General features: G+C 43.0%; 1 protein-coding gene across 10 annotated transcripts; it reads right to left on the bottom strand.

Moving 5' to 3' along the window:
- Positions 1-1,308: 1,308 nt before the first annotated feature.
- On the bottom strand, positions 1,309-20,086 carry CNOT8 (CCR4-NOT transcription complex subunit 8). 10 transcript variants are annotated; one of them, XM_031666562.1, is made up of 8 exons: positions 19,786-20,086; positions 19,566-19,690; positions 14,608-14,796; positions 12,918-13,111; positions 7,416-7,577; positions 6,366-6,510; positions 5,607-5,717; positions 1,309-2,808 (listed from the first exon to the last, which is right to left on the bottom strand). In XM_031666562.1, the coding sequence occupies exons 3-8, from the start codon at positions 14,722-14,724 to the stop codon at positions 2,659-2,661; spliced, it is 879 nt and encodes a 292-aa protein (XP_031522422.1). In that variant the 5' UTR covers positions 14,725-14,796; positions 19,566-19,690; positions 19,786-20,086; the 3' UTR covers positions 1,309-2,658. The 10 variants fall into 10 exon arrangements, with proteins under 10 accessions (XP_031522422.1, XP_021795588.1, XP_009207726.1 ...); XM_021939896.2 differs by lacking the exon at positions 19,786-20,086 and having other exon boundaries at positions 19,518-19,724; XM_009209462.4 differs by lacking the exons at positions 19,566-19,690; positions 19,786-20,086 and adding an exon at positions 18,843-19,252.

The raw sequence follows: 20,086 nt of genomic DNA, 5'->3' as shown, positions 1-20,086 counted from the left end.
TTTATCTTTTCTAACAATGTGAAAGGACGTTAGTTGCTAAAAGAAAGAAGTTTGAAGAGGAATTGATTATTTCTAGCACCAGCTACTTGGGAGGCTGAGGCAGGAGAATTGCTTGAACCTGGGAGGCGGAGGTTGCAGTGAGCCGAGATCACACCATTGCACTCCAGCCTGGGCGACAGAACGAGACTCTGTCTCAAAAAAAAAAAAAAATGAATTACAAGCCAGGCACAGTGACTCAAGCCTGTAAGCACTTTGGGAGGCCAAGGCAGGCAAATCACTTGAGGTCAGGAGTTTGAGACCAGCTTGCCCAACATGGTGAAACCCCATCTCTACTAAAAAATATATAAATTAGCTGGGCATGGTGGCATGCACTAGTAGTCCCAGCTACTCAGGAGGGTGAGGGTGCAGTGAGCCAAGATCATGCCACTGCACTCCAGCCGGGATGACCAAGTGAGACCCTGTCTAAACCCCAAAAGAATTACACCTGAAGTTATTCTCTTGGTTACCCTACAGTGCCATCACTTTTTGAGGATGAGCACTCACATAGCCCTATATGCACTCATACACACAAAGTTCTTGCCAGTTCTAATAGACTTGTGCTCTTTCTTGCTAAAGCACTACTCTAAGCTCTTAACTCTCACATGCAGTGACCAAACCCCACACTCAACACTGAGTTCCTCAACTCTTTATCTCAGCATTTCTACTGACGTGTAAGACCTTAATGGTAGAAAATATTAAATGCCCTGTTTTAATTCAAATTTGGAAGGGTATCTGCATAGGGTTCAGTCACCAGCATGTCAGGGCATCCTGGTTGAGAACCACTGACTGCTGTTTCACCACAAATTACAGTGATAAATCTCTTGCTATGTCAACTTCAGTCACAATTCTGTATCTGCCCCTGTACCAGACTTCTTAAAACCCCATTTTGTGTCAATAGAAATGGCTGGAAACAAAGTCTTGAGCCAACTCTAGGATATCCAAAGTTCAGGTTGTTTAAAAGAATCCCACTAATTAACAAGCTAATCCACCATATATAATGGAGTGAGGAAATACTAGACTGGTTTAATTCTATAATATTAAGACCCAACAATCTTGAGCATGAAGAGACAATTCCATTTACACAGGTGCTCGTGAAAAGCTTCCTACCAAATGATACATATTTTTTTATTCCCGCACCCACCCCCCCAAGTGATATTTTGTATGTAAGCCAACTTGGGGACAATGGAGGCAAGATGCTCTTATTTCACTGATGGCAAATGACCATCTTCCAGAGCCAGCAATCCATAGCTATGAAAGACCCAACCTCAATGCCAGTGGTTAAAAAGAAATCTTTATTTTACAAAATTAAAAACATAAATAATATTTACAAGCATCTTAAATACCAGCTTATAATACTTGACATTTTTTAATCATTTCAAATTGAGTTTCCCATAAGCTTTTAAAATGCAAGACCATTCATTCACTTGAGTGAGTTACCAGTTTTTATTTCCACCAATCCGAAGGGGGTTTTGGTTTTTGAAATTGTCCATACTGTGGTCATTCAAAAAAATACAATGTACTTTTGAAATGACTAGCTTTAAAAAAAAAAAAAAAATCCTGAGCTTCCTACCCCAGTTGTGGGATATTGCTCCAAAACAACTCAAGAACCCAAATTATCTTACTGCCTGATTAAATGTAACCACTCTAGCTTTTTAAAGACATTCCTGGTACTCACATTAATCCATCTCCCTAATGTTTCAGGTTTGCTGGAAGGAAAAGTAGAGAAAATAGAGAAGTGGGAGAATCCAGATGACTATCTGAAATCACATTATTGAAAATACAACAGACATGACCCAAAAATCTGATCTTACTAGTTTCATTTGGGATCAAATCCAGGATATTTTATTGTACAAAAATTTCAAATGATTTCAGATGATACGTATGCGATGGCAAACCTGAGTGGCACAATGGAACACAGACTTAAAAGATGCTTCAGTGGTCAACACTCATTCTGGAGTTCTCATGAATGAAGGGTACACAGATTCAGTAAAATTGTTTGCTTTTAAGTTTCATTTTCTGGTCTTCAAATTTCAGCACAGAGCAATTCATTTCCATATAGTAATATGTAAAGAAAGACTACAAAAGTGTGAGGAAAGCAAATGTCCTCAAGAAGGGTCAGAAAAGGAAAGGAAAACTCAGTATCTACAACCCATTACATAAGAACACCATTTTGTTCCATTTTCCCTGGAAGCCCTCACAGCTCAGCTGAGAATCAGAGTAAGAATCTTCATTATCAGAGATTAGCAACAAATTTAAAAGAAAAAGAATGACAACAGGTAAGAGTTATATACATTTTACTAGTTTGTTTCAGACTTGTCCTGGATATTTAAAAAGGTGTCAAATGAGCCATGGATGCTGGTGGCAGGAGGCAACCAGAGAGGAGAGGCTCAGGGATGAGGAATGGGGAAGACTTACTTACAAATTCAGAGCAAACTCCTCTCTTCTGGGTCTAAAATAAAGACATCTTTTGTCTTCAGTAAAACAAAAGTCTTTCTGCTCAATGCAGATGGTAGGTACAGTTTGCTCAAAAGAAGCATTTTCTCTTGGGGAAGATAAGTACACAGTCAGCACAGTAAGCACCACTCTGGGATCAGGCCCAACCTGCAGAGCCTGGCGCCATCACTGCTGCATGTTGTTGATAATCGCCAGGATGCTCATCTTCTCCTGGGCAGAGTCCACATCCTCATTCTGCTTCTGGGCCACTCCTGTGCCTAAGCCATAGAGCCGTCCACAGTACTTGGCATCATCAATGCTGTCCTCAAAAAACAACTGAAGAATGGGACAGAGAACCATGGTGAGAATTATGCTAGAAGTCATGACAAGTATAAACACTATCACATCTGGCCAGGCACAATGGCTCATGCCTGTAATCCCAGCACTTTGTGAGGCCGAGGCGGGCAGATCACTTGGGGTCAGGAGGTCGAGACCGGCCTGGCCAACATGGCAAAACCCCATCTCTACTAAAAATACAAAAATGAGCCAGGCATGGTGGCACACGCCTGTAATCCCAGCTACCTGGGAGGGTGAGGCGGAAGAATCACTTGCACCCAGGAGGCAGAGGCTGCAGTGAGCCAAGATCGTGCCACTGCACTCCAGTCTGGGCAACACAGTAAAATTCCATGTCAAAAAAGAGAAAAACCACTACCACATCAGCACCTCCCAGCCTTCCTAAAGCCCTGAAAATACACCAAACTAGAAAAAAAAAAAACTAATAGTATAGAAAGGCTCAGCCAGGCACAGTGGCTCACGCCTGTAATCCCAGCACTTTGGGGTGCCAAGGCAGGTGGATTACGAGGTCAGGAGTTCAAGACCAGCCTGGCCAAGATGGTGAAACCCCATCTCTACTAAAATTACAAAAAATCAGCCAGGCATGGTGGCGGGCACCTGTAATCCCAGCTACTTGGGTGGCTGAGGCAGAGAAATGCTTGAACCTGGGAGGCAGACGTTGCAGTGAACTGAGATTGCGCCACTGTACTCCAGCCTGGGGAACAATGCAAGACTCCATCTCAAAAAAAAAAAAAGCAGACACGGTTTTACTCACTGCAACCTCCGCCTCCCAGGCTCAAGTGATTCCCTTGCCTCAGCCTCCCAAGTAGCTGGGATTACAGGTGCATGTCATCATACCTGGCTAATTTTTGTACTTTTAATAGAGGCAGGTTTCGCCATGTTGGTCAGGCTGGTCTGGAACTCCTGACCTCAAGTGATCCACTTGCCTCGGCCTCCCAAAGTGCTGGGATTACAGGTGTGAGCCACCGTACCCAGCCTAAACCTTTCCTTTTAATGCAGTCTTTTCATGCTCCTTTCTCTGCAGGAGAAAGGCTCTCCTATCTGAACAGACATACTTTCCATGTATTCTTTTACTGCCAGTATCTCTGTGCTGCTGCTGCTGCTGCTGTTTAATGCAACTGCTCCCTTATCTTTAACAAGCAAAGCAATGGTTAAGAGCTTGGGCTCTGGATTCAGACGGACTCACTTGACCTTGGCAAAGTCATTTAAATTCCTTTTAAGCCATAGTTCCCTATCTATAAACAGGACAATAGGGTTATTATGAGGAATGAGATAACAAACAGTAAGCACTCAAAGCAAGATCTCTCCATTGTGACACTACTGGGGCAAGATAATTATTTGGGGTAACTTGTCCAGTGTATCATAGGATGTTTAGCAGCATTCCTGACAGGTAGCACACCACCCTCCCCCACCAGATTGTGACAACCAAAATCATGTACAGATATTAACAAATGTACCCTCCAGGGCAAAATCATCCCCAGTTGAGAACCACTAACCTAGAACATTTACCAACACATGGTAACAGTTGTTTATAATTAAGAGTAACAAAGAGGAAATGTACTCTCCCTCTCTACAATCTTAGCTCTAAAAAGGAGATCCATGTCTACAGATCAATTAATCTGATCTGTTCCTCAAAAGTGTCAACAAAATCGACATTTTAATTTTTCCAAGCAGTGTCTTACTCCTTCTACAGCTTCAAATACATTTTAAAACCTGAGTCAGTGAGTAAAGAAACTAAAAGAAATTAAGAGTCTTTTTACTAAGGGGTTATAGTAAACTCAATATAGTATTTATTTAATAGTAATTGACAGAACTTACCATAATGTCAGTGGGTGGCCTAACAAATATATTTGTATTACAGGAATCAAAAAAAAGCAAATAACTGAAAATTAGAGTTACCAAGAATACCAAGTTCTGGACTTGGGTGTGCTCAAGAATACTTGGTTACTAGAAAGTGGCTCTCATGTCAGAATGCTGCTTTTGCCTCTCAAACATGTGACATGCTGAACACCATAACAAAAAACCACCACCTTCAAAGTGGCCATCAACTTGCTAAAAAAACAATCAGTGTGACCGGGCGCGGTGGCTCACGCCTGTAATCCCAGCACTTTGGGAGGCCAAGGCAGGTGGATCATCTGAGGTCAGGAGTTCGAGACCAGCCTGGCCAGCATAGTGAAACCCTGTGTCTACTAAAAATACAAAAAATTCAGCCAGGCACCATGGCTCACGCCTGTAATCCCAGCACTTTGGGAGGCCAAGGCAGGTGGATCATCTGAGGTCAGGAGTTCGAGACCAGCCTGGCCAGCATAGTGAAACCCTGTGTCTACTAAAAATACAAAAAATTCAGCCAGGCACCATGGCTCACGCCTGTAATCCCAGCACTTTGGGAGGCCAAGGCAGACGGGTCACCTGAGGTCAGGGGTTTGAACCAGCCTGGCCAACGTGGCAAAACCCCGTGTCTACTAAAAATACAAAAATTAGCAGAGCACGGTGGCGGACGCCTATAATCCCAGCTACTCAGGAGGCCGAGGCAGAAGAAAAGCTTGAACCCGGGAGGTGGAGGTTGCAGTGAGCCGAGATTGCACCACTGCACTCCAGCCTGGGTGACAGAGCAAGGTTTCATCTCAAATAAATTAATAAATAAATAAGTAAATAAATAAATAAATAAATAAAAACACATGTTCAGCAAACCTCAGCCCACACAACAGACCATCCACTACCTCCTTAGTCTTCAGTAAGTTACTGCCAAGAGGCCTGTGATCACATTCGAGGAAGTTTACCTCTTTCATCCTAAAGAAAGCCATTCCTGTCAGCAGTGAGTCTGAGCCTGCCTGGTGCTGCCTTCCAATCCTCTGCAAATCCAACTGATCAGCAACTTCCTGAAGACCTCCCTGGAGATATATGAAAAACAAAGATAGTATTACAGACCCAACATGCCTCTACTGAAGTCAACTAAGTGCAGTTATGAGTTCACTAAATTCTAGCAAGAAATGAGGACAGGCCATTTATTTAACAGGCCTTAATAACCTCTTTTTAGCTCTTTTCTTCCCTTTTTCCAAACGCTATATTGTGCTACATCCTATATTTTGTTCCTTTCCATGTTGTTAATTTTGCCAGACCTCTGCCTTTAAAATCAGAATTGCAAGGCTGAGGAAATAGTAAATCCCACTCTAATTCTAGACAGCAAAGCTCTATGTCAACAATTTATTAGGGTACCAAGTTCTAAAACTTTCTAGAGTTAAGAACCCCTCTGAGAATCTGTTACACCACAGACCCCATCCCTAACAAACAGCATTTATACCTTTTCATTAGGTTCATGGGCCTCGAGTGAAGAATGCCTGCCTTAAGATGACAGAAGCAGAGGGTTCCCTTCATGGCCACACAAATATCTGTGCAAATCAGCTTTATATTATACCCTGTCTACCACCACACTGGCATCTAGTACTCAATAATGCATGCTGAACACATAACAATAAAGCAAAGTCAGCTTTTTTTCTGTCCTTATTTTTGTTACTGGTATTAAGAAAAACATCATATACCTTAAGATTTTTGCAACTCTTCATCAGGTATTTCACATCATAAATGGATGGGAAGAAAAGGTTCAGAATATGAAAGAATTCATGTTCCTCTTCTGGCAAACGAGAATCTGTAAGCAACTTTACCATATAGCCAAAATCATAGCCACTACAAGGAGAGAATAAACCACAGAGGTTAAAAAAGCAGCAGTTATCAGGCCCCAGTGTTCAACCATTTTATTTCTCAAAGCTTGTAAATGCTACTTCGTGTTAGGAACTTTCACTTTTTCTGAGTAGTTTATTGTACTATAATCTGAATCTTTTTTTTTTTTTTTTGAGACAGAGTCTCGCTCTGTCGCCCAGGCTGGAGTGCAATGGCGTGATCTCGGCTCACTGCAACCTTCACCTCCCGGGTTCAAGCAATTATCCCTGCCTCAGTCTCCCAAGTAGCTGGGATTACAGGCGCCCGCCACCATGCCTGGCTAATTTTTGTATTTTTAGTAGAGACAGGGTTTTGCCATGGTGGCCAGGCTGGTCTCGAACTCCTGACCTTAGGTGATCCGCCTGCCTCAGCCTCCCAAAATGCTGGGATTACAGGTGTGAGCCACCATGCCCGGCCTATAATCTGAACTTTCCAATAACAACCTAACAGGCTAATATGGGAGATATAAAAAAGTACCCAAAGGTTTTAACTGTGGATTTGATTCACCAAAAATCCAAAAGTACTGAGAAGTTAAAATAAGGAGAATCTGGCTTTCAAGTACCTAAGAAACTCTGGGGACAGCCATTTAAAAGATAACCAAGTACTGTGACCCTCTCCACCCACCATATTCCCACTTGGAATTAAACCCACTGATAGCCACATGATAAAGCCAAATACCGTGTGAAACAAACCAGTATATAAGCCCCAGTATTTTCTGAAAAACTGAAACATGGGCAACAAGTACCAATTCAACTTCTGACTGCTCCTGATGAACAGAACAGTCACTAGGACTTCAAAAATGACTAAGAATTCAGTTCCCTGCTCCAGTGTAGCCCAAAGCGAGAGAGAAATACACATTCCCTAGGACTGACCTATGAAATGAAAGCCATTTGACATTGTCACAGAGAACCACTCCTGATGTCATAAGCAGTTCTGCAAAGTGCAGTGTGTCAATCCCTTCCTCTTCATGCTTCTGAAACTGTAGTCCTGAGTTAGCAAGGAGATCTATGGAATCCTGGGAGTACATGTCCTCTCTAAAAAACAAGGTGTTTATTTATTAACTGGTGAATAAAGAAACAGAAGTAGTGGCCACGATATTACCACCACCTTATACTTATAGTACAAGTATTTTTGAAATGCTTTTCCTAACTTAATAGATCAATTCACTCTTTCCAACATTCAAACAAGCATGCAGAGTAGATCACCATATTTCTGTGACAGATAGAAAAATGAGATTTTCCTCCATAAACTAAATTTCCTAATTATAATGGGTATACATTTGCTCATTATTTGGGGGAAAAAAAAAAAAAAAAAAAACCTGGCACAGTGGTGCACGCCTGTAATCCCAGCACTCTGCAAGGCCAAGGCAGGAAGATCACCTGAGGCCAGGAGTTCCAGACCAGCCTGGGCAACAGACAAGACTCTGTCTCAAAAAAAAAAAAAAGAAAAGAAAAGAAAAAAAAACCCACTACACACACACACACACACACACACACACACACACACACACGCCAGGCATGGTGGTATGCATCTATAGTCCCAACTACTCCAGAGGCTGAGGTGAGAGGATTGCTTGAGGTCAAGAACTGGAGGGGGCTCACACCACTGCACTCTAGTCTGGGTGACAGAGCAAGATCCTGTCTCAAAAATAAAATAAACAGGCTGGGCATGGTGACTCACACCTGTAATACCAGCACTTTGGGAGGCTGAGACAGGCGGATCACTTGAGGCCAAGAGTTCGAACCAGCCTGGCCAACATGGTGAAACTCTGTCTCTACTAAAAATACAAAAATTAGGCCGGGCGCAGTGGTTCATGCCGGTAATCCCAGAACTTTGGGAGGCCAAGGTGGGCGGATCACAAGGTCAAGAGATTGAGACCATCCTGGCTGACATGGTGAAACCCTGTCTCTACTAAAACCACAAAAATTAGCTGGGCATGGTGGCATGCACCTGTAGTCCCAGATACTTGGGAGCCTGAGGCAGGAGACTCGCTTGAATCCGGGAGGCAGAGGTTGTAGTGAGCCAAGGTCACGCCACTGCGCTTCAGCCTGATGACAGAGCGAGACTCCATCTCAAAAACAAAAATTAGTCAGACGTGGTGGTGTGCCCCTGTAATCCCAGGTACTCAGGAAGTTGAGGCATAAGAATCACCTGAACCCAGGAGGCAAAGGTTGCAGTGAGCCAAGATGGCACCACTGTACTTCAGCCTAGGGAACAGAACAAGACTCTGTCTCAAAAAATAAATAAATAAACTTAAAAAAAAAAAAAAAAAAACAAGACCGGGTGCAGTGGCTCACGCCTATAATCCCAGCACTTTGGTAGGCCAAGGTGGGCAGATCACCTGAGGTTGGAAGTTCAAGACCAGCCTGACCAATGTGGAGAAACCCCGTCTCTACAAAAAATACAAAATTAGCCGGGCGTGGTGGCGCATGCCTGTAATCCCAGCTACTTGGGATGCTGAGGTGGGAGAATCACTTGAACCTGGGAGGCAGAGGTTGCAGTGAGCCGAGAGCGCCATTGCACTCCAGCCTGGGCAACAAGAGCGAAACTCCATCTCAAAAAAAAAAAAAAAATCAACCAACAAAAAAATACTGAGGCACAGATGGTGGGCAGCCAGCTAAGATGACCCGATGCACCTTCCAGCTGATTCAGGCTGCTTGCCTCAGTCTCAGAGTCACCACCACCATGGCCAGTCAGTCTCAGGGGTTCCAGCAGCTGCTGTGGGCCAAGAAATGTACCACTGAGAAGGTATCCAAGGCGCATGAGCAAAAAGACCCAGAGGCTGAAGCAGATCAAAGGAGCAGCTGAGGATGAAACTTAACAGTACCACCTGCAGAAAGAGGAAGCGGTCCAGGTCAAGGAAGCCACAGCCCTGGAATCCCAGTAGCTGCAGCACTCAAGTGGCATAGGAAGCCCAGAAAAGGACTAGCCACCAGACCTACTTATGGCAGAAAAAGGCTTGGGTAGCCTCTTGGCCTCTGTGACATTGGCCAGAAATCCATGAAAACTATAGCATAAATGGAAAGGAGTGGGAGAAAGAAGTGCCTGTTCCATGAACCGGCATTTTAGATAACCTCAGGGAACATAAAGCTTTGGCAAAGCTCGTTACATTCCTACGAAAAAGAAGTAAATAGGTCGGATGCGGTGGCTCACACCTGTAATCCTAGCACTTTGGGAGGCCAGCGTGGGTGGATCACAAGGGTCAGGAGTTAAAGACCAGCCTGGCCAAGATGGTGAAACCCATCTCTACTAAAAATACAAAAATTAGCCAGGCATGGTGGTGGGCACCTGTAATCCCAGCTACTCGGGAGGCTGAAGCAGAGAACTGCTTGAACCTGGGAGGCAGAGGTTGCAGTGAGCCGAGATCGCGCCACTGCACTCCAGCCTGGGTGACAAAGCGAGACACCATCTCAAAAAAAAAAAAAAAAGAAAAAAAAGAAAAAAAAAGGAAAAAAAAAAGGCAGTAAACAGGTGGAGCGTGGTGGCTCACACCTGTAATCCCAGCACTTTGGGAGGCCAAGGCGGGCGGATCACAAGGTCAGGAGTTCAAGACCAGCCTGGCCAACATGGTGAAACCCCATCTCTACTAAAAAAATACAAAAATTAGCCAGGCATGGTGGTGGGCACGCCCGTAATCCCAGCTACTCGGGAGGCTGAGGCAGGAGAATTGCTTGAACCCAGGAGGCACAGGTTGCAGTGAGCTGAGATTGTGCCACTCCAGCCTGGGTGACAGAGCAAGACTCTGTCTCAAATAAAAATTTTAAAAAATTTAAAAATTTAAAAAAAAAAGGAAGTAAAAGATTTCTGTATATTACATAGCAGGTCCCTTCACTTCTTGGAGAGTAGCAAATCTAGCTTCTTTGTACAGACTTACAACTCAACTAAAGCTCTTATATTTTAAAAAGGACATTAAAAAAATTTTCTCTTTACCTCATATTTCATAGAAATGTAATGGGTATGTGTTGTCTGTTTTCCTATGTCTTTTAGCTCAAGCAACACATGTATCATTGTTGACTTTTTCTTTCTTATATCTAGTGAAAGGAAAAAGTTCTTTGAAGAAGGAAAGAAATTAAGTTTTCTTTTTCCCTAATGCTTCCATGAAGGTCAGGGGCTTTATCTATGAAAAAGTAGCAAATAGTTATTTGTAACCCATGTGAAGCAACAGCCAGTCTTAAAGTAGTCTATTCCTGCTAATGGTTCAAACAATGAATACTAGTGTAATTGTTTGAGCTACTTTTAGTTTCTCTTAATCAAAATTACTAGATGACAGAAATTAAATAACTTGTAACATGTTATTACTTGGTATACAGATGATTTTCTGAAAGACTGTTATGAAAAAAATTGAAAAAATTAATGTTCTTATAATGCTACCCCACAGATACAACACCTTCGTTTACAGCTCTTTCCAGACTATTTTATCTATCTACATATACACACCTACATCTCTTACATCTCTACATCACAGACCATCTTTACAAATCAGTACTCATCCATTGTAACACTGGCATAATATTCCACTGTAAAGATATATCCATTAATTCAACCACATGAATTATTTACAATACCATGTAACACAAAAGTAAGGAAATAAGCTAAACAAATCCTGTTCCACTAGACTTTCACTTGCTTTTCACATAAACTTGGGTTAGGCAATAAGAAAACCACTGCAATCTTGATTTTTTTCCACTAAATTAAAATCAGTGTTGAATCACAAGTTTCTTTTCCACTTAAATAAACATTATTTTTTTGTTTTATTATAACTAGGCTTCAATCCCAAGTAAACATTATTTCTTTTTTCTTTTTATTGAGGCAGAGTCTCACTCTGTCACCTAGGCTGGAATGCAGTGGCACAATCTCGACCCACTGCAGCCTCCGCCTCCTGAGTTCAAGTGATCCTCCCACCTCAGCCTCCTAAGTAGCTGGGATTACAGGCACCCACCAGCACACCTGGCTTTTTGTATTTTTAGTAGAGATAGGGTTTCACCACATTGGGCAGGCTGGTCTTGAACTCCTGGCCTCAAGTGATCCATTGATCCACCCACCTCAGCCTCCCAGAGTGCTGGAATTACAGGTGTGAGCCACCACGCCCAGCCGCAAGTAAACATTATTTTAAATCCAAACATACTCAAACCACTCGGAAATAACTCATTTTTCTTCCTTGTATTATATTATTTTTATGGTACGAACTTACAGGCTTTGACAATAAACTAAAAAATGCAGCTAAAGGAAAGATCCAGATGATCTCCCAAAATTACTTGAACCTCAAGGAAATTTCCAAAACATACAAACAACAACAAAAAAAGTTGTTCCTTGCAGGCACAATGGCTCACACCTGTTACCCCAGCACTTTGGGAGGTCAAAGCGGGCTGATCACTTTCCACAAAAAATTAGCCGGGCATGGTGGCATGCACCTGTAGTCCCTGCTACTTGGGGGGGCTGACGTGGGAGGATCACTTGAGCCTGGGAGATTGAGGCTGCAGTGAGCCATGTTCACACCACTGCACTCTAGCCTGCATGACAAAGCAAGACCCTGTCTTCACAGGAAGAAAAGATTACTCCTAAGTCATGAAACACTCCTGGTGCCCAGTTAAACAAAGCAGGATATGATAGGAAGTACACTAACATCACTTCATGCAATCAGCAAAATGACAGTCTCCCCCAAATTTTCTTTTAAAATTCCTGGGTATAAAAAATAAAAAAAAAATAAAAATAAATTTAAATTCCTGGGTATATATCCAAAAGAACTGAAAGCAAGACCTTGAAGAAATGTTTGCACACCCATGTTCATAGCAGCAATATTCACAACAGCCAAGAGGTAGAAGAAACCCAAGTGTCTATCAACAGATGAATAAACAAAATGTGGTACATACATACCATGGAATATTCCACTGCCTAAGAGTGGAATTGCTAGCTCATGTGGCAACTCTATGTTTAACATTTTCAGGAACTGCAAAACTATTTTCCAGAATTTCTCCCAAATTCTATATTCCCAGCAGCAATGTATGAGGGTTCCAATTTTCTCCACATCCTCAACAACACTTATTATGTCTTTTTGACTACAGCCATTCTAGTGGGTGTGAAGTGGTATCCCAATGTGGGTTTAATTTGCATTTCCCTCATGACTAATGATATTGAGCATCTTTTCATGTGCTTACTGGCCATCTGTACATTATCTTTCAAGAAGTCTATTCAGATCTTTTGCACATTTTTAGTTGGGTTATCTTTTCATTGTTGAGCTGCTGCAGTTCTTTAAGCAGGACTTCACTTGCTGAGATTCCCTATTCCATCCTCTGCTTGACCACTCTATCCAACACCTACCTGGATTCAGTGAAAACAAAACTTAAAATTAACAAAATTATTTAGAAATCACTTACGTAAGGTTAAATTTGAAATTGAACTGCCAAGTATTGATTCCAGAAGGATATTCTCCCTTCTCATTTGTGAATGTAAGGCCCAGCTGGATAATTTTTAAAAGGTCAACATTGCACCGCAGAAGCTGATACTGGTAATCTATGGAACTACGAAATTCACCAATTGGTCGCACCACAACACCTGGAAATTCTGTGTCCTGGAAAAGGAAAAAGTCTCTCATCACAAGGTTTCAGAAAACAGTGGATGCTGAATTGGTAATTCATAAATAAAATTTTACCTCCATTTATAAAAGTTATGTGACAAGCCCCAAACTTGGGCACAAAATTCTTTTTGTGTTTTTTTGAGATAGGGTTGGTCTGTCTCTGTCACCCAGGCTGCAGGGCAGTAGCACAATCACAGCTCACTACAGCCTCAACCTCACAAGTGCAATCAATCCTCCCCCCTCAGCCTCCCTAAGTAGCTGGAACTACAGGTCCATGCTACCACACCCAGCTAATTATTGTATTTTTTGTAGAGATGGGGTTTCACCATGTTGCCCAGGCTGATCTCAAGTGATCCACCTGCCTCGGCCTCCCAAAGTGCATAGATTACAGGCATCAGCCAACACGACCGGCCAAAATCCTATCTTAAAATACTGATCTTGTTGATATCTACTAAAGAAGCACTAGAATCATGAAGCTTCGCACAACAACTTGATCCTAAATAAGCAGAATGTCAATAGAAAGAGTTGAGTAACTACAGGTAGATATGCAGTCAATTAAGAACATTCTAGGTTGAGAACAATATATGAATAAAAGTACAAATACAGGGAAGTGAAACAGCCATTCAGAAAAAAATATAAAGAGACAGGCTTAGCTTGAGTGAAAAGACTGGAAGGAGCTCTGAATACCAAGCTACAGACTTAACTCTATAATTTCTAAAGCAAGAGTCACAAATTCCAAGCAGCTAATGTAAAGGAGTAAAGTTAGCTAGGTATGAAAATGGTACAAGTAACAGGGACTGGAGTAAAACAGAGAGCACATGCCTCTCTACAGGAAGCTCTTAATATTACCACAATACTCATCTCTTTCTCCAGCCAGTGTCAGGCAGGGGTAGATAACATATATTGCCAGGTCTTCCTATTTTTTTTTCAGAGATGCCAGAAATCTGGAATTCAATTGAGTTCTATTGACTTTTAAATGCTGGCAATAAATTTTTAAAATTTTGAATAAACATTGTATAGTCAAATTCACCATATCTGTAGAACAGATGGGCCCCGGGGGTTGATGTAACTTCTGCTTTAAAGACTTTCAAACAGAATAATGTTACAAAAAATCTAAGATACTAGAGGTTACATCCTTCTCAGAGACACTGGCTACCTTGATATTTCATAAAGCAACACAACCTTCCATCAGGTTTAATTCACAATGGCTTTAGTGGAACATACTCATTCTTTTCAAGATCTCAAATTAAACATTCCCTCAACCCATCCATATAAGAAGGTGAGTCAAGCTGGGCATGGTGGTATGAGCCTGCAGTCCCAGCAACCTGGAAAGGTGAGGTGGGAGGACTGCTTGAGCCCAGGAGTTCAAGGCTGCAGTGAGCTATGATTGATTGCATCTGTGAATAGCCACTGCACTCCAGCCTGGGCAACAGAGCAAGACCCCATCTCTAAGAGTAAAAAAGAAGGTGAGTCAGAGTAGAGCTCCTTACCATGGCAATATAACTGTAACTGAGCACGATTTCTCGGATCTTCCTCATCTCTTCTTCTAGATTACTGGCCCATACTTCACAGATAACCTGGCTATTCTCCACAAGTGCTGCAGGCATCTTGAAGAAACCTGAGAAGTCGTCGTCAGCTAACTAGTTTTACAGTGCAGGCCAGACAATGTTTGATCTGATCTAGATTTTAAAACATTTTAAAATCATGTAAGTTTATACACACATAAGATGTCAACAAAACAAAGACATCAAAACAATATTTTACAATCACTTCATTAGTTTAAAACATTAAGATTATTCTCCATTTTATATGATGGGGAAACTCTTGTCAACACACACAAACACACGCAAACACACGCACACACACACACGGTTCTTTCCTGAAGAAACTGAAGTTACTAAAACTTCTGCCCAGCAGTCCTCTGCCACAGAAGTGAAACCACTACCCTAGTTTTTCAGCTCTCTGTAGACTAGACCAAAATAATCCCCAGTTACCACAAATATGCCCTTATCCATGACTTTCACATCACTTTGCACAGGGACCAAATCATGGAAACAGTCCTAAAGGAATCACCTTAGCCATTTTCAATGTACCTGAGATCTCTGAAAGCCTGAAAGAACGTAGACCTAAACTCTCACACTCAAGCCTTTGTACCCATATGATGAATACTGGCATGGGATTCTTCCCCCAACCCACAAAAGGAAATTATTTTTCTCTACAATCCAAAAGTCAAATATAACTACAGGCAATTAACAATACCAGTGCCTCTTTAGATATACCAGTGCCTCTTTAGATTTGGGCAAACAGAGCATGAAGTGAGGGATTTAAGTGGTAGAAAACAATCCCACTTGCTAATCTGAACCCTAAAAACCACAACGAAAATCAGAATTTGAGTTAGTATTTACGTTTTTATTTTTTTTTTTTGAGATGGAGTCTCGCTCTCTCTCCCAGGCTAGAGCGCAGTGGTGCACTCCTGGCTCACTGCAACCTCTGCCTCCTGGGTGCAAGCGATTCTCCTGCCTCAGCTACCCAAGTAGCTGGGACTACAGGTGTGCGCCACCACGCCCAGCTAAGTTTTGTATTTTAGTAGAGATGCGGTTTCATTATATTGGCCAGGCTGGTCTTGAACTCCTGACCTTGTGATCCACCGGCCAGTATTTACTTTTAAACACATAAATTAAAAAGAAACTATGCAGCAATTCAACAGTAGGACTAAAGATGGCTGGTATAAATCATTCAGCTAGAAACAGAATGATTCATGGTGTATTTTTCAAGAGAAAAATTAGGGAGGGGAAAGTATTCTGTAAGAAAAAAATTCACCATGATTGGGTCTCTGACTAATGCTGTTATTATTATGGCAAACAACATACGAGGCCTGGTTATAAAAATACAAAAAAGTCGGCTGTGGTGGCTCACGCCTGTAATCTTAGCACTTTGGAAGTCCGAGGCGGGCGGATCACCAGGTCAGGAGATTGAGACCATCCTGGCTAACACGGTGAAACTCCGTCTCTACTAAAAATACAAAACACTGGCTGGCTGTGATGTCACGCGCCTGCAGTCCCAGCTACTCCGGAGGCTGAGGCAGGAGAATGGCTTGAACCCAGGAGGCGGAGGTTGCAGTGAGACAAGAAGCGCCACCACAATCCAGCCTGGGCGACAGAGCGAGACTAAGTCTCCAAAAAAAAAAAAAACACAAACAGACAACAAAAAATAAAGGCATTTACTTCTAAGGCAAGCCCACTGCATGGATCCACAACACAATAGTGGACTCTAATGTATATATTTAAAGAAAATTTCCTAGAAACAGTAAAACGCATGTAAGTGGTTCCCAAAGGACAGAGTAAGGAATATCTTTGCTTCCTACTTTCGAGATTGGCAGATGCAACAATGAGAATCTGGAGCAAAACAACACTGGCATCATTTCTCTAAGAAACTTCTGAGAAATCAAACTGTTGGTTTGCCAGCAACCCTTGAAGATTCCATTTATTCAAGGTATCCTATACTTCTACAGATTTTTCTCTGTAATTATAGTAGTTAAACTTAAGTAGACTATGTGGTATCTCCCCACAGAAACATAGTAGAAACTTCTTAAAGCCAGGATATATTTCTTCTCTTGTTTTTGTTCTATTACAGGCTTGCAAAAGAACAATAAAGATCAAGAAAAGAGAGAAGTTCAGAATGAATGTGGAGTAAATTCCACTATCTGACCATAATTCAGAAAATGTTCCAACTCAGAATTTTAGATTCCTAAACTTGCTTAAGATTTCTCCCCTGCAAAAGGCCTTAAAACCATTTTCTATACACATATAATGTTAAATCAGTGGTACCTCCTTATTCCCTAACTGAAATAATATCCTTCATTTTTGGTGTCATTTCAAACATAACCATAACTACTTTACAGGAAGTGGGTGTATCACTCCCGAGTTTTTGGGAGATGTTTCCATAAAAGCAAAAGCAACAACAACAACAACAAAAACCCCACACAACCAAAAGATGCCTTTAACCTCCATTTAAAAGAGAACTGGTTTTTAAAAAGTTAACCACTATTACACGTATCTGGCATATATATGGGGACTGCAAAAGCCAGACAGCTGGCAAAAATATGTAAGCCATTTTTGCTCCAAAGTTAGCTAGGATCTGTGGGGAAGTAAACAAGAGCTTGCAAGCCCCTGAATGCAGTGCCACTTAAAAATTAAAGAGGAATCGGCCGGGCGCGGTGGCTCAAGCCTGTAATCCCAGCACTTTGGGAGGCCGAGACGGGTGGATCACGAGGTCAGGAGATCGAGACCATCCTGGCTAACATGGTGAAACCCCGTCTCTACTAAAAAATACAAAAAACTAGCCGGGCGAGGTGGCGGGCGCCTGTAGTCCCAGCTACTCGGGAGGCTGAGGCAGGAGAATGGCGGGAACCCGGGAGGCGGAGCTTGCAGTGAGCTGAGGTCCGGCCACTGCACTCCAGCCTGAGCGACAGAGCAAGACTCCGTCTCAAAAGAAAAAAAAAAAAAAATTAAAGAGGAATCACACTATGCACATTTAATTTAGCAAGTCAAATTACTGACATATGTTGGCCAAAAAATAAAATAAAATAGCAACTTAAATACCAGGAGGACGAGGGCAGTGGCTCACACCTGTAATCCCAGCACTTTTGAGAGGCTGAGGTTGCAGAATCACTTGAACTTAGGAGTTCAAGACCAGCCTAGGCAACAAAGTAAGACCTCCCATCTCTACAAAAAGTACAAAAACTTAGCCAGGCACGGTAGTGTGTGCCTGTAGTCCCAGTTACTCAGGAGACTGAGCTGGGAGGATCACTTGAGCCCCAGGAAGTCGAGGCTGCAGCAGTGAGCTGTGATTACGCCACTGCATTCCAGCCTCAGCGACTGAGCAAGAGCACGTTTCAAAAAAACTCATCATCATCATCATCATCATACCAGCAATTCAGCCTGCCACTTTCCACTTCATAAGCACATGCTCCAAAATGAGCCTAAGATAGGGGTTTGTCTTCCTCCTTTTAAGCCTCCTCAGTGCAAGCATCTCACAGCACATCACAACTCTATGGCTTTCAAATATGCTTATTTGCACAACACAGCCCCTAAAGGTAACTCTAATTACTTATCTGGGTTACAACCAAAGCAGCAGTAACAAGTTTCAAAACTGAAGGAAAAACTGTCCAGCATGTAGTCACAAACAGGATGTTAATCTCAAGCGTTGAATGTTCCTAAGGAATTTTTAAGGATTAATTTTTATTACATACAATGTTTGCCTCACGGGCTGACTTAAAAACTTGACTCCCACATGAGCTACAGAGAAAACTGTGCAAGAGGGAAAGGTTTTCACAAACACACACACACCCCTATGAATTAGTGAAGTCCCTGCCCTGTGCTGACCTGCAGGGCAGTATGTTCAGATGGCTCCCGTTGATCTACAGTGTAAACTTCTCCAAAACATAACTCCTTATTTACACAGGAAAGCTCTGAAGGGCAACTAATGATAAAGCCACCGGAACGTTTTCTCTGCAAGCAATCAAGGCCTCGCTCGGGAAAAGAAATGTTAAGTCTGATTTTGTTTGTTTAAGCCCAAGTGTACAAGGAAACAATAAACATCACTTCCCTATTCGAGAGGACTGAACAAAGGCTTTGCCGTGCCTAGATAAGATAGAAAAGGAAGTGGCACGTTTGAAGAAATAAATAGCAGCAGCCTTTAAGAGGATCCTCAGACCCTCCCCTACCTCCAAACACAGTGTCTCAAGGCACTGTCCTGGACTGAACCGCAGTTCAAACTTCTTAAAACCACCCGAACGGCCCAGGTCTGTGAGTTGGCTCCTCCATTCCTAAAGCCATAGAACACCAAGAAAAAGTTGTGGGGCCTCAAGAACTAAGGAGGAGGCGGCGACTTAGAAGGGGGAGGCCCGCAAGATTCCATATTCAGGTCCTCCTCCCCACTACTCTGTCTCTCATCATCATTCTCTTCTCGTTTATCATCATCTTTCCACTTCAAATCACACTCAGTCCTCCTCCTTCTGACACGCCATTCTTCTTCTGTGTTTGTTTGGTAAAGCAAAGTTAAAATTACGGGCCTTAGGACTAAGAGAACTAAGTTCGAAGCCAGGTCAAGCCACGTAGTTGTGCGTCCTTGCATAAGCTACTTAATCTATTTCATGCCTCAGTTTTCCTATCTTGTAAAATGGGTTTGATAACAGTACGCACCTCGGACGATTGGAGGAGAAGTTAAAATGAAGCATATGAGGTGCTTTGTAAAGTCCCCGCACATATCACTCGAATATTACCATGTGGCGGTGGCCATTATTATTACTACTCTTTGCTGGGTTTTCTCTCATCACACACCCTGCCCCTTACACACACCCCCACTCCCCTTCCCCCACCGACCCCCCATGGTCTCTCACACTCTTCCATCTTACGCTCCTCTTTCCGGTAAGCGCAGGCCCGCTTACCGTGACCGGCAGGGCCCGCGAAGCGCTGGCTAGCGGGCTAGCGGGCTGGCGGGCTGACTCCCGGACGGCGGCGGCGACAGCAGCCCCTGACCCGGAGCTCTCTTCCCTCTACCCCGGATCTGCTCCTAGAACCGAACGAGCCAGTGAAATGGGCGCCCACGTGCCCAGAGCGGCCTTACGTACCTCCCACCAAACAACCGGACGGCACCACTCTACCCACCCGATCCGCCCGACTCGCCTGCTCTCTAGAGTCGCTCCAGACGCGCGCGCGCCTGGTCACGCCCGCTCCTCCCCCTTTGCGCGCCCCTGCAACTACGTGCGTGTTCGCTCCGCCCGTGAGATCGCGGGAAGCAGCGCGCAGGCGCACAAACAACAGGGCGCCGCCGAATAGGTGGGAAGCGGAGGCCTGGAAGCACGCTTGCGGAAGGCGGCCCTCCCGCGGCCTTCTTCGCGTGATTAGTTGCGCTCGCTCAATTTAATCATGATTATTACTCCTCCATTTTGGTTCTCTTTCCGCGCGA

This window comes from Papio anubis, chromosome 5 (assembly GCF_008728515.1).
Source record: "Papio anubis isolate 15944 chromosome 5, Panubis1.0, whole genome shotgun sequence".
Classification (NCBI taxonomy): domain Eukaryota; kingdom Metazoa; phylum Chordata; class Mammalia; order Primates; family Cercopithecidae; genus Papio; species Papio anubis.
This window is presented reverse-complemented; position numbering and strand designations above follow the sequence as displayed.